General features: G+C 40.5%; 1 protein-coding gene across 2 annotated transcripts in view; it reads right to left on the bottom strand.

The window, feature by feature from the left end:
- Nucleotides 1-597: 597 nt before the first annotated feature.
- The window catches only part of LOC117491142 (CD5 antigen-like), an 18,206-nt gene continuing 3,187 nt past the window's right edge, over nt 598-15,616 (bottom strand). Inside the window, exons 2-8 of one of the 2 annotated variants that reach the window (XM_034141006.1) lie at nt 15,391-15,423; nt 10,736-11,026; nt 8,523-8,843; nt 5,137-5,430; nt 3,002-3,331; nt 2,515-2,597; nt 598-2,064 (exon numbers count right to left, since the gene is read on the bottom strand). In XM_034141006.1, the coding sequence (XP_033996897.1) occupies nt 1,963-2,064; nt 2,515-2,597; nt 3,002-3,331; nt 5,137-5,430; nt 8,523-8,843; nt 10,736-11,026; nt 15,391-15,423 (1,454 nt within the window). In that variant the 3' untranslated portion in view covers nt 598-1,962. The remainder of the gene's footprint in view (nt 2,065-2,514; nt 2,598-3,001; nt 3,332-5,136; nt 5,431-8,522; nt 8,844-10,735; nt 11,027-15,390; nt 15,424-15,616) is intronic. The other variant, XM_034141007.1, reaches the window with a different exon arrangement.

Here is a 15,616-nt window from a genome sequence, read left to right on the forward strand (position 1 = left end):
GTGGCCCCGGGCCGGGCCGGGCCGGGACTAGGCCTAGTGGAAGCGCAACCAAAAACGTGCACGACACGGCACGCTTAAAGCGAGCTCCGCGCTGTAGTGGAACTGCGCCATTAGAGATTTTTTGGAGGATCCGTGGACCTCCAAACGCAAGGCGGGATCCCGAGAACGTGACGTGACGTGAAGTCATGTGACCGTGCTGCAGTTCCTTTATAGCCCAACATTAGCCACCTTTAGCTTAGCGGTGGTGACGTGAAGTCATGTGACCGTGCTGTAGTTCCTTTATAGCCCAACATTAGCCACCTTTAGCTTAGCGGTGGTGACGTGAAGTCATGTGACCGTGCTGTAGCCTAGTTCCTTTATAGCCCAACATTAGCTTTCTACTTCAGAAATCCTAAAGTGGTGTTAATATGTGGAGATTATTCTGCTGAACTAAACGTGTAAGAATCATAAACGTTTGTTTGACACAGAGATTACTTCAATACTAACCTGTTATAACTAAAGCCTTGAGGTTTAGTTCTCACACAGAAACAAAGCAAACACATCATTTTCCAACCAGGAGAAACACTTTTGAAATCAGCTCACTCTCAGAGTTTCATGGATTATTAAAGAAGTTTTATTATTTTTTTGGTACATAGCAAATGACAGCATTTATTACAGTGATGTTGAACATCGTCATGGTTTCTGGAGGATTCTGCTGTGTTCAGAATTTAAGACGATTTGCTTCATCGTAATCTCATGGAAACCAAATCGGTCAAAACTCTTCATTATAAAATCAAGTAGAATTTGTGATGCAAGATTTAAGCAAAATCATGAAAAATATTCAAATACAACATTTGTTAAAAAAAGCCACATCAAAAAACCTTAATTGGCGAAAGCTAAATTCTTCAGAAATGCAAAAAACAACTAAATCAATCAAAATTCTCATGAAGCAAAAACATTTCTCGGTTCCAAAATCACAACACTTGTTTGCGGACAATGTTAACATTTTAAGTACGAAATCATTAATTTCCTGAATTTGGGAAAATCCTAAATCACAAAAATAATCTGAATTCTTTGAAAAAAGTGAAATTCTAAAGAAATTAAAATGTTTCATAAAAGTCCAAAAAGTAATGATTACATATTATTGATCATCTTGTGAAATAAGTACAATCCTCAATAATACAAAAACAAGCACATCTTGATCACATAACAAAGCACATTACCTTTTAAAAAGGAAACTTCTACCAAATGATGTACATTTGTAATTACAACATGTTAGTATTTAATATCTTAAGAATTTGGGAATGCTCTCCAATAGGTGGAGTTCTTCAAAACAGCTAAATTACTACAACATACAGAAAATACCATCAAAAATGATATAACGTAAGAAAAATCCTGAATGATTGAAAATGATTACAAACTGAGCTCAGTACATGTGAAATAAGAACATTAAAGAAAAGTTAAAATCTTATACATTTTGGCAAATTACAAATATAATCGGATTTCTCTGAAAAAGCTTCTTTTTTTTTTACAAACAATCTCTTCAGACCAAAATCAAGCTACTATCGAGGTCTACAAATCCAACACTAGGTGGCGCTGTAACACGTTCCTCCTGTTATCTCAGGAATCACTACATTAGGTTCAAACATTGGGTATTGTAACACTGTTTTTAGAGGATATTTGAACATTAATATATGGCATTAATTGGCCAACTTAGTTCCTGAGCGGCCTGGGTTGGTGTGTCTGTGGTTTCAAACTGCACCGACTGCATTGACTTTTCATAATAAAACTAACTTGTGATGTGTTGTAAAGATCTTCATCTTCAGTGGGAACCAATGGGCTTGGAGCTGACAGGAAGTCAGGAAACATGAGGCACTGACACATTGCTGGTGACTTTCAGAGTAAAAGCTATATTTTCTAACGTTGGTTAAAAGCTATAAGAGCTGATAAACCCATGTGTGTGAGAGGAGCTCCTTGGAGCTGCTACTCTGCTCCCCGAGCTCCTTCCTCTTCAGCAGGAACACCCAGGTCATCATAATCCAGCTCAATGTCCTCCTGTCGGCTCGGCCTCCGCCCCCTGGTGGCCTGGAGAGACATGACAGCACACAGATGAGACTTCCTGCATCACTCCTGTTCAATAACACACACTGTTTCATTCAGTCAGTGGTGGAACAACAACATGTTTCAGTACCTCATCACTCAGTCAGTGGTGGAACAACAACATGTTTCAGTACCTTATCATGCAGTCAGTGGTGGAACAACAACATGTTTCAGTACCTCATCATTCAGTCAGTGGTGGAACAACAACATGTTTCAGTACCTTATCATGCAGTCAGTGGTGGAACAACAACATGTTTCAGTACCTTATCATGCAGTCAGTGGTGGAACAACAACATGTTTCAGTACCTCATCATTCAGTCAGTGGTGGAACAACAACATGTTTCAGTACCTCATCATTCAGTCAGTGGTGAAACAACAACATGTTTCAGTACCTTATCATGCAGTCAGTGGTGGAACAACAACATGTTTCCGTACCTTACAGTAGAAGTAAAGGCCGATGGTCACCAGCAGCTGAGTCAGCGGCAGGACGACGGCTCGGATGATAAAAGGTTCTGGATCTGATCGAACACATGGACAGAATCACATCAAGAGTCAGCAAACACACAGAGACCTTTCTACAGTTATATTACAATAAACTACATCTTCTTAAGATCTTCATTCAACCCCAACCCTTTTTCCTGTTCATACCAGACAGTAGGACTGTAGGGAGAAGCTGCTAGCTGTATCTGTTAAACAGTCAGTACTCATGGCAATACTCCAATGTAAACTACAGCTGACTGGAGAATGTGTGTTCTGGATTCATGTGTTCACGGTTCATTGCACTTATTGTACGTTGCTCTGGAAAGCTACATGTGATGTAAGGGTGTGACTGCTTCAGGGCTCACAGTAAAACACTCAGTCCTCACCAGCGTTCTCCTGGGGAGCATCACGCTCTGTCCTACAGTAAACTCTAGCAGCTCACCTGTGACGGTGACGGAGAGCAGACGGCTCTCAGAGGAGAAGTCCTGAGAAAAAGCAGAGACGTGATAAACACAGCTGTAGCTTCCCTGGTGGGCGGGCTCTGCAGCCGGGAACAGGAAGTGGGCAGAGTGATTGACAGCTGGCTGGGTGTAGTTGTTTGCTGAGTTGATGGAGGTGAAGTTGAGCTGAAAGGAGCCTCCTGGGTACTGAGGCTGGATGGAGCAACTGATGGTGAAGGTGGAGCCTCTGAACACCTGGAACCCCTGCTGCTGGGCCCCGGAGACCCCATACATGGAGCAGGACACAGAGATGTTGGGCTGAAACAGCTTATCTGGAGAGAGAGAGAGGAGAGAGAGAGAGAGAAAGAGAGAGAGATGGGGGATAGAGAGAGATGGGGGGAGAGAGAGAGAAAGAGAGAGATGGGAGAGAGAGATAGAGAGAGAGAGATGGGGGAGAGATAGAGTGGTAGAGAGAGAGCGAGAGCGGGTGGGTGCGGAGAGCGACCACGCGAATTGGGGGGGAGAGAGAGAGATGGTGTAGCCTTTTCGCGGTCTCCACTAAACACACCATACAGAGAGAGCGAGCAGAAGCTGTTGTGAAACACTAAGGGTTTAAAAACTCCTCCATGTTTCTCATCAGAGAGTGAAATCTAAAATCTAACTCACTCTTGCTTTCACTAACGGGCCGTCTCCACGGCAGCGTTAAAAAATCTTGAAACGCTTCTGCCCATTCACTTTGAATGGGGTGACGTCACTTTTTTTCGCTTTCGCCGAAATGCATTGTGGGCAGGCGAGCGGAGATTCTCAGGATTTTCAAGATCCAAAGTTGAACAATGTTCAACTTTTGAGGCTGAGGTGGAAGCGTCAGCCAATCAAATCCCGTGTACGCAAATCTGACAGTTCAAGCTCTAGCCAATCAAACGGCGTGTATGCTGGGAGAGAAATACCGCAGGTCATTTCCTCATATTCCAAAAAATGGAGGAGAAATTAGCGGTAGCGAATCAATCACCCGGTGCTTTATGACCAGACCTACCGGGATATAAACCGGAGGAGCCAGGCATGGAGGGAGGTGGCAGAGACAGTGGTAGGTTTTCGCCTGTTTTGGGGAGTTTATATCCAGTTTACTTCGGGCTTTTTTGCTTCGTATGTCGCGGGCGGGAGATTCATGTGATTGGTTGCTCGCAAAAAATCCTCAAGCTTCAGATACGCCCACCTCCAAGATTTTTTTAACGCTGCCGTGGAGACGGCCCGTAAGAGAAACACATGTTAGTGAGTTGCTGAGCTGCTGTACTGTTTACTCTGTTGTTCCTGCTTTTGGAGATCCACATGTTTGCCTGCCCCAGCAGCAACAATAAAAACAGTCTCTGTGAAAACCTCCTCTCAGTCTGAAGACACCGCTTTGAAGACATTACAAGAGCTTTCAGTCTGTGACAGTCCAGGTAGCAGAGAGGGATTGTCTCTTTGTCAGAGAGAGAGACACTGACTAATGTAAGAAATTAAAATCAATGTTTAATGACGTAATTTAGTTTAAACATACAGTAAGCTTAAAACTGTTTTATTTTGAAAACATTTCCGGTTAGCATTCGCCTGTGGCTAATGTTGTTGCTAAAGTTTATTTTGAAAAGCTTTACCGGAAGAAGTCTCCGGATATCAACAGTGAGCTTCACTTCCGGTTTCACGTTAACAACGATTACAGCCGTTAAAATGCATTAAATAAAAAGTCATGAATGAGTCCAGGAGGAGTGAAGGCGTGTGGAGTTATGCAATGAATACACCGTCTAAATCCTCTGTTTTATGCGATATCGGACATAGAAGACAGAGGAGGGCGGACCCCCACGTCACAGCCCCGAGAGAGGAGGAGCGAAGGAGAGATACAAGCGAGAGAACCAACGTGTTCTCGTTCTCTCTTCACCCCTGCACTGCGAGACAAACAGCTGCTCTGTCTCCGTCCCACTACACCTTCTGTTTCTTTCATTACCGCGCTACTTCATTAAAGTACCCATTTGAACCTTTTGAGAGACTCCATTAGTCTCCTTATTTTAAGCTTCTCTCCTGGATGCGAGAACAACGAATACATCTAACACTAACAAAGAGACAGATGACATGATGTCATAAACAATGTCACTGATGGGCTTACCTGAGCAGGTGAGATTCAGGAAGGAGGAAGAGAGAAGTGATGCTGCACACTCCCTCAGAGCAGATCCAGACAGAATACAGAGAGGACTGATCCACCACACAGATCTCTCTGAGGACTTCTCTCTCCGTACAGAAACAGCAGATCCACAATCGAGATCTCTGCAGAGAACACCTGCTGTCTTCAGGGTCCAGTGAGATTTATAGCCCTCCACTGGTCTCCATTCTCCCAGATGTTCCACCTCCAGGTCTCCTGCACAGCGACTCTCTCCTCCCACCATCTTAACACCACCAGGCTCTGAACAGAAACAAGAGAGTGATCAGAGAGAGAATAAAGTGAGTTTGATGAGAACAGAATGAACCAACCAATTTGTACTGTCTTAGGAAACTGTCCTATTTTAACATTGACAAAACCATGATGATCATGTTTTATCGAGTCAATTCTGTCTTTTTCACTAATGTCATGGTTTGGTAACCTGACTTTAAAGAGCAGAAACTCTCTGAGTCAGATCATAAAGTGGTCCAGCAGACTGATTGGTGAGCCACAGCTAAACCTGGAGACCCTGTACCTCAGGCAGTTACAGTGGTTAACCAGCTCCATATTAGATGATGACTCCCACCCTCTGCACTCAGAATTTAAGCTTCTTCCTTCGGGCCGGAGGTTACTTGTCCCAAGGAGTAGAACGAAGCGGTATAAAAACTGTTTTATCCCAGCAGCTATTGCACAAATTAACACATCATAGGAGCGTCACACTGATGCCTATTTTTATTTATTTATTTAACCTGTTTAGCCCTGAGCCTGTTTTTCAGGTCTCAGGCTCGAAAATGACATTCCCAGAACAAATGACCATATCTTCCCTTCTAAAAGGGTTAAATTAATAATCTTTTTTCTCAAAGTAATGATAAACCTGTGAGTTGGATGTAGAAAATTCAGAACAATATAGATGTTTTTTATTTTAAAGAAAATTCAGATTGAACATAGTAAAAAACTGTAAATTATAGTGTCCATCCAAAAATTATTTTTTACTTATAGTGAAAACTACCCTTGGATGATGGGTTAGTAGACTAAAAGCTTTAGGAATCCAAAGTACAACATATAATAAGTACCCTGTATCAAGATTGATGCAAAACAAGTGACATTTGACCTTTTTAGAGAGGTTTAGCCAAAAACACTCCACCTCTGAGGTGATTTGGGTGTAAATGTTTTTTTTTCATATCTCTGGAACCCATTGGTCGATTTTGATGGTTGACACCTCTTTCTGACCGTTAGAGCCAATAGAATCGAAGGGGGAGTCCCCCACACACACTCATTGTGAAACAAAAAGGTGGGGGCTTTGCGCATGTAATTTTGCATTAGAGTGAAGCTACACTCTAGCTCTGACATCTAGAAACGGAATAGCATGGATTATCCGTCTGATTGCTCATGGATTATCAGAAATCATTTCAAAGGGACACAGACACATTGGATTAACCTATGGATTAACTTCAGCAGCGTTTTTATCGTTTTAATGCCATTGAAGACCACTTTGGAGAGACTACAGAGCCAAGGTAACCTTGTTAGCATTTTTAGCTACCTAGCGTCACCTGTTTTGATGTCTGTTTTTGTTTATAACGTCACAAATTCGTATAATTCAGTGATAATGAGGGTACCCATCGATTCTGTGTCACCTCACGATGTGAATCGATGTCATGGATGTGGAGAAAAGGTAAATAATAAGGTTTTGTGAGTGATTTTCGGTGCAGTAATCGGTTAGCATTTTTCGCTTGTTGCTAATTCAGAGGCTCAGTATTAGCATTGTGGGTTTTCTTTTGAAAAAAAAATAAAAATGAACAGTTAGATGAGTTTCTTCCCGTTACATGGATATAAAACATTCATAGTTTATTAAATGAACATGCCCTCAGACACTGTTTCCTGCAAGATGTTGCGGCAGTGCCCCGGTACCGGGGTCTCTCGGGCTTAACAGGTTAACCTGTTTCACGCCTTCCCCCCAGTACCGGGCGGATAAACGCGTCATTTGCAGGAAACAACGTCTAAGGAATCTTAATATTGAATAAAACTATGAATGTGTTATATCCATGTAACGGGAAGAAACTCAGCTAACTGATCTTTTTAATTTTTTTTTTCAAAAAAAACCCACAATGCTAGCACTCAGCCTCTGAATTAGCCTCGATCGAAAAAACGGGACCGACAAAGGCACATAAACTCACTCAGAACTCCCTTATTACTTATCCTAGATGCACAACCAAACACTATTTTTTGGTGTCCTGGAGACACTGAATCTAACGGTGCCCACCTCAACACTCAGTGATAAACATTCGCGACGCTATCAACGAAAGCGTACATCATCACATGTGGAGCCAAGAAGCTAAACATGTAAATATGGCTTACCTTGGTCAAAAGTGGTCTTCAATGGCATTAAAACGATAAAAAAACGATGCTGCAGTTAATCCATAGGTTCATCCTATGTGTCTGTGCCTTCTTTGAAATTATTTCTGATAATCCATAAGCAATACAACTGCGTTTTAGTTTCCAAACTCCAGAAGGAGACATTCCTCCAGTTTAGTTTCGCTTTCCACACGCGAAGCGGCAACATTTTTTCTTTATAATGTGTGTCTATGTGAGTCTCCTCCTTCGATTCTATTGGCTCTAACGGTCACAAGGGTATGTCAACCAACCAGATCGAGCAAGGGGGGCCAGAGATAGGTCAAATCCACCCAAATGACCCCAGATGGCCCAGTTTTTGGCTAAATCTCTCTAAAAAGGTCAAATTTCACTTGTTTTGCATCAATCTTGATACAGGGTACTTATTATATGTTGTACTTTGGATTCCTAAAGCTTTTAGTCTACTAACCCATCATCCAAGGGTAGTTTTCACTATCTGTAAAAAATAATTTTTGGACGGACACTATAATTTACAGTTTTTTACTATGTAAAATCTGAATTTTCTTTAAAATAAAAAACATTTATATTGATTCTGACACTTCTACATCCAACTCACAGGTTTATCATTACTTTGAGAAAAGATTATTAATTTAACCCTTTTAGAAGGGAAGATATGGTCATTTGTTCTGGGAATGTCATTTTCGAGCCTGAGACCTGAAAAACAGGCTCAGAGTGGAACAGGTTAACAGGTTAATTGTGAATTTTGAATGTCCATGTTTGTACTAGTGTTTTCCCTCTTAAAATGTTTTTAAAATATTTTGAGGTTTGGTTGAGCAGGGTATACTTGTACTTTTACTAGTCCTTTTATTAGAGATGTGTCTGTTGTTTGTGTTTGTTTTTAGTGTCAGGATGGAACCCCTTGTCTTTTTCTATGCAAACAGAATCTACCTACGGGTACAAATAAATAACCTGAACCTGAACCTGAACCAATCACAGCTCCTCTCTACCTGAGCAGGTGAGGCTAACAGCTGTGCCAGGTGAGCAGGTGTTTCTCTCTGAGGCTGAGCTACAGTCCAGGAGAGCAGACTCATGGCCTCCACACTGGAACTCTTTGGTCCACATTGGAGCCTCCCCTTCTCCATAGAGCGCCCCCTGGAGGACTGAAGGAGCCCCACAGCCCAGCTGCCGGCAGACCACCTGAGCATCCTGCTGGTCAAAGTCAGCCTCACACACTGAGGACCAGGACGGGTTAGACTGGTTAGACTGGTTAGACTTCACCTCCAGTCTGCCTGAGCACAGACCAGTCCCCCCCAGCAGCCTGACAGAGTCTGCAGAGGACAGAAGATCAAACAGAGGTCAAAGACACACCATCAAAGAGATGAAACAATATTTCAGAGATTCAAACTGGACTCAGTTCCAACATGAGTTGATGATGAACAACAGAACACATGTTTATAAGAACACAGACTGCAGGTACCCTCACATCTACATCTGATACCCTCTAGCAAGTGGTCTCCATTAGTGAACCCTTTCCCTGTGTCTTCAACAACACATCCTCCTCTGCAGATCCTCTGCTCCTTCTGCTCAGGGACTCAACATCATGTTTTAAAAAAGGTTTTATTATTTCTCACCTATCTAATAGAATCTGATCCTAGAACAAAAATCCCATTAGAAAATGAATTCTAAAAGATGAAAGCCAAAGGAGCCGGACTCTGCTCTGAAGGACCTTCTCGGAGTGAAGGACGCCTCGAGGAGCCCCGGCTGAGCTGATCAAAGCTGTGTCCAGGAGGTCTTGGTGCTGTTATGGTGGAACCCAAAGAACCTGCTGCTGGAAACCAGAGGCTCAGAGAGAGGTGGAGCTGAAGCAGGAGTCCTTTCAGACTGGTTGTCCCAGGGGACTCCTGAGGCAGCAGACATACATGTCTCCATCCACACAAATATGTTTCGATGCAAACACAAATAGTTATTGTTTTAAATAAATGCAATATAAATCCACAAATATATGACTTTAAAAGTGTTAAATGTTGTGCATCAATAACATATTTGATGTAGTTACATTTCTATAAAAAAGGCTTTTGTGAGTGGATTTCTGAGACACCCTGACGCCGCTGGATTCACAAATGCATTTTTTCAAGATGGGAGTTTCTGTAGCCAATCAGATGTCTGCATCATTTAATCCAATCCCATAAGTGCGTCCCTTTCGGGCAAAATGACTGCCCTGCAGTCCCGGTAAAACTAAGGCATCAGAACGAAGCGGAAAACAATGTTAATATCACTTCTACTCTAGCTTGGAAGAACACGATATGAGGTCCATCCTAAGTCTCTGAACTTGAGTCCATGCTTCCCTCACTTGCGTCTTTTCCTCCACACGAACTTCATCTCCTCCTGGCTTCCTCCTGCTCTGACCCTCCTGGTCTCTTCATCTCTCTTTTCCTCTTCCTCTTCCTCTTCGTCCTGATCTCTTCTCAGATATGTCTTTGTGTTGTTGTTGAATCACTCCAGCTACTCTGGCCTGCAAGAGTCTACTTGTGAAAAGCACTGGTACAAATGCTTGTCTAACTTCACACGTTAGGGCCATGTAGCTGATAACTAGCATATAATAAATATAACATCAGAAAGTATTTATCAAGCGCTCACAGGCAGCTTTGTTCAGACCCAGTTTGACGGTAAAGGATGTATCCTGGTTTCATTGATCTGGCCTCATGGCTGTGAGCAGTGGCACTGCAAGACCCTCTGGGGGCCCCAGGCAGAAGAGACATGCCCCCCAACACATCCAGCATTCAGCTAACGCTCTCCTAACACCAGCTGCTCCTGAAAGTACCGTGCACTGATGCATATTCACAGAGAAACATACATTTAGCTGTCAGTGGAAATTGTAAACACTGTGTCCTAAATAAAGGATGTTAAATATAAAGTCTCTCTCATATTAAATATGACGTATGTTCTGATTTTAAACCTTGTGTATGTATTGATTACACCTGATTACCCGTAATAAACAAACAAAGCTTCTGCCACATGAATATCAAACAGGTTTTCATACAGATTGTGATGGATACTAAATGAGATGTCACACTGCCACCAGATGAATGTTCACTGACGTTTATATCATGTCTGGATTTGTTCCAGACACTTTTTAATCTCGGTTAACCCCCCATGAACTGCGGTTGCTTAAAACGACTGTCATCGATGATGTCACTGATGATGTCACAGATGGGTTTACCTGAGCAGGTGAGATTCAGGATGTAGTCAGAGAAAAATGTTTCTGCACACTCCCTCAGAGCAGATCCAGACTTAACACAGTTAGAGATGATCTTCCACACATATCTCCATGAGGACTTATTTCTCCCCACAGAAACAGCAGAGCCACAGTCGAGCTCTCTGCAGGCGACTCCTGCATCCTTCAGGGTCCTGAGAGAGTCATAGCCCTCCACTGGTCTCCATTTTCCCTGATGTTCCACCTCCAGGTCTCCTGCACAGCGAGTCTCTCCTCCCACCAGCCTAACACCAGGCTCTGGAGAGAAACAAGAGAGTCGTGTCCTTCATTGATATTAGCATATATTAATCATTAATCATTTATACTATTAATACTTCCAAGTGATAATCAGATCATTAACTCTATGGGATTAGTTTTGTATCATAAAGATAAAGCAACACTTTCTCAGAATAAAGCAAAACTATGAGTTTAAAAGAAGAAAAAACTGAGTCAAGCAAAACAAAATAAATTTCAAAAATAAAACTATAAGTTGCAAACAAATCATTTGTGTAATCATGTAAACTATAAGTCTTTTTTCTTTGTTTTAACATATCTTTTAGTTTGCAGTTCTTGTTGCTTCTTTCTCAATGATCAGACTTTTGCTCTCGCTGCAGCTCTCTCTTTTGCGCTCCCTCATTTTTTGTTTTCGATTTTGACACAAACCTCCCAGGTGGGCGGGACTTTCAGGGGTGCGTCCCCATTGGCTACTCAGTTTTTGAGTGACAGCCCACTACACCAAAGATCATACAGTGCAACTCATGCAGCAAACTCCGGAGTCCACTCGGCCACGTTTATGTCTCCTGGGGAGTTTCATGAACATATCGGACTCATCTTATGGATTGCTGTGCATTATACTTGTGTTGTGTAGTTTATACTTTATTCCAACTTAAAATATGTTAATACCTCCACACCTGAACACACTGCTGCTGTTAAATAATTTCCCAATTTAGGATTGATAAAGTGTCTGTCTGTCTATTTATTTTATAGATTAAAAAAACACATCTATGTATTTTCAAGCTAAAGGTGATACACAATGTAAACTGTATACTGTTATGTTTTCAAAGACATGTTACATTTCAAAAGCATATATTGTTATGTTTAGGACAAACAATTAAAGACTGCTTTAATTGAACAAATTCTACAATATAAAAGTGGCAGATTTGCTTTATTAAACAGACCAGACCTAGGCTGCATACCAACACAATTAGGAACATGCTCACATCTTACTATGTTGGTCTGAAGAGCTGAAGCATTCATACACAATGGATAAAAACTGTGTTGTCTCATTCTATATCCTGTGAGAAAATGATATACATTTAGCATTAACAACTCAACATACTATTCCTAGCCTGAGGAAGATATGAATAATCAACAGATTAGAATGGAATCTCTAACATTTTCATGTAGAATAAAGACAAAAGACAAATTACATTTATTGAAATTTGAACCAGAAGATGAAGTCTCAAGGAACGTTTTAAATAAAAGGACATTAAACAAAAAGGTGGATAATAATAACATCTATTAAATGTATATGTAAAGACATTTGGTCAAATGAAATGACACTGAGCCAGTGATAACAGCAACGCCCAGCGTAGATGAAGCTGGTGCAGGTCTTTCTTCTCCGTGCTGTCCCCTCAGAGGAAGTGGGAAAACGGGATAAGACCTCTGGACGCCACGCTGTCTCAATGATCCACACTGTTAATATGAGAGGAAAATAAATGTTTTAGGAAATGAAAAAAATGAAGTTAACAAATAAAACACAGCTCAGGTGCATCATGGACGGTAGGTTTTCCTACAAAGTTAACTCAGCCTCCATTGATTTTCATATCAAATTAGCGTGTTATTAAAATAAGCTATCATTTTCTCATACTGATATTCTGCACAAACTGTGCTGTTATATTTGCTGTAAAGTGTCCTTACTGTAAGGTAATTATTATATGTACAGCACTTTGGCTGGACCAAAAATCGTTTTAAAAATGTGCTATAAATAAAACCTGATTTGATTTGATTTGATTATACTTGCATATCTAAACAGAATCATGAAAGCCTGTTGGTAGAGTCAGACAGGCACACGAGTCCGTTTGAGTGTGTGCGCCGGTGTCTGAACGCTCACTCACTCACTGCTCACTTTGTAGCTAACTGTCCCTGCTATTAGGCTACTAGCTTGCATTGTTATGGATCTAAAGTTAGCAAAAGCTAACTTTCATAACACAGCTTTTCTTTACTTCTCACGTAACTAACACAATAAAGAAACAGACCGTATAGTACAGCACAAACAACACAAATGATCAATACTTACATATATTTTCACTTGTAGTATTATAATAATTGAAATGCTGGTTCTTCTGGAGGTGTTGGCGCACCGCAGCTGCCTGCACTGTACAATCGCTGGAGGACTGGGCTGTAACTCAAAAACTGAGTAGCCAATGGGGACGCACCCCTGAAAGTCCCGCCCACCTGGGAGGTTTGTGTCAGAATCTCAAACAAAAAGTGAAGGAGCGCAAAAGAGAAAGCTGCAGCGAGAGCAAAAGTCTGATCATTGAGAAAGAAGAAACAAGAACTGCAAACAAAAACCTATGTTAAAACAAAGAAAAATGACTTATAGTTTACATGATTACACAAATGATTTGTTTGCAACTTATAGTTTTATTTTTTGAAATTTATTTTATTTTGCTTGACTCAGTTTTTTTCTTCTTTTAAACTCATAGTTTTGCTTTATTCTGAGAAAGTGTTGCTTTATCTTTATGATACAAAACTAATCCCTCTCTCTATAAACCAGTGGTGGGAAGTAATAAAGTACATAAGTACAGGTTTGAATTACGTTACTGGAGTATATAGTTTTATAATACTACTACATCACATGTATTCAACAAAATGAGTTTGAGGTTACTTGGCAGGTTCATATTATTAATAAAACAACAATTTAATGATGAAGTTCTGTTATGGATAAAGATGTATAACAAGTCATTAAAGTTATCTCCACCTTTACCAGCTGATAAATTAAAAATGATGTTCACATTAATGGATCATTGATTAGAATCCTGACTATAATATATCATTATGAAAATAGTCGTACTGTATGAGTCATATTAATGATGGTACTTTAAGCATTATTTGATCCTATTACTTTTACCTAAGTAGATCTCAATACCAGACTTGTTCTTGTTACAGTATTTCTACACTGTGGTATCACTTCTTTTAATCAAGTATAACATCTCTCCCACGTCTATAAACTAATAGGACCTGAAACATGAAACATAGGATTAATTAGAACTAAAAACAGTTCAATCAGAAAGCAAAACGTAGAGATTAGTAGCATGTTTATGTGTGGCACTGTCATTTGAACCCTTTGGTGAACATGTGCAATATGGGTTTATTGGTTTTCTGTATGGAGGTAGAATTAAATATACAAAAATAAAAGCCAAGAGCATTGAATATCTATGCTGTAACATTGCAATCTCCCAACCTGACAACAATAACCAGATATGTGTTCAAAGAAATGAATAAATAACATAATGCAACCTCTGTGCAAAGCTTTAGTTCAATGAGACTACATGAACCAGCTATACAAATATTGGTCTTACTAATCAATATTATTAATAGTCATGTTAAAAATTATATATTTTAATTATTATTAATTTATTCTGATAGCAAATTCATTATATCTTTGAGCTAGTGCACCTACTTTACTGTAATGCAACCCTATTCATGAATAATGTGATTAATATTAATGATGATTATTATGTGTAAACAACCAGACTTGCTCGCAGGAGAACCCAAACATGGTTGTAACATGTGATGTTCTGATGGAGAACGCCAACATGGTTGTAACATGTGATGATCTGATGGAGAACCCCAACATGGTTGTAACATGTGATGATCTGATGAAGAACCCCAACAAGGTTGTAACATGTGATGATCTGATGGAGAACCCCAACATGGTTGTAACATGTGATGATCTGATGGAGAACCCCAACATGGTTGTAACATGTGATGATCTGATGGAGAACCCCAACATGGTTGTAACATGTGATGATCTGATGGAGAACCCCAACATGGCTGTAACATGTGATGATCTGATGGAGAACCCCAACATGGCTGTAACATGTGATGATCTGATGGAGAACCCCAACATGGCTGTAACATGTGATGATCTGATGGAGAACCCCAACATGGTTGTAACATGTGATGATCTGATGGAGAACCCCAACATGGTTGTAACATGTGATGATCTGATGGAGAACCCCAACATGGCTGTAACATGTGATGATCTGATGGAGAACCCCAACATGGCTGTAACATGTGATGATCTGATGGAGAACCCCAACATGGCTGTAACATGTGATGATCTGATGGAGAACCCCAACATGGTTGTAACATGTGATGATCTGATGGTATTTATAAAGTATAATCATGAAAAGTGGTGGTGATGAAAAGGTGATGATGGTTTGTTGTTTACCTTTGAAGTATATCCTGGTTTCACAAACATGGTAAAATCATAAATGATGAAACTGGATCAGTTAGTGGTGAAGTCTTTAAACTACATCATGTTTTATGATAAAGGTTGTTTACAGACTATAATCACTTAAAGAGTAACAGGGTGAATAAACTGAGCACTTTACCTGTTGAGGTGTGTTCTCCTTCAGCCTGGAGTCCTGAGGAGAAATCAGAAGATAAGGTCAACAGAGTTTTCTATCATCTCAGAAACACGTCAGTGAACTCACTGTGGAGTCATTTCACCAGTTTACTCTAGCTGAGAATAACACGTTCATACAGAGAAGTCACATATTCAGAGTTAAAGCAACAGTTTCAGTTTAGAGAATATGCTCCTTCAAATGATCATGGAGC

The sequence above is a fragment of the Trematomus bernacchii genome, unplaced genomic scaffold (genome assembly GCF_902827165.1).
Source record: "Trematomus bernacchii unplaced genomic scaffold, fTreBer1.1, whole genome shotgun sequence".
Taxonomy (NCBI): Eukaryota; Metazoa; Chordata; class Actinopteri; order Perciformes; family Nototheniidae; genus Trematomus; species Trematomus bernacchii.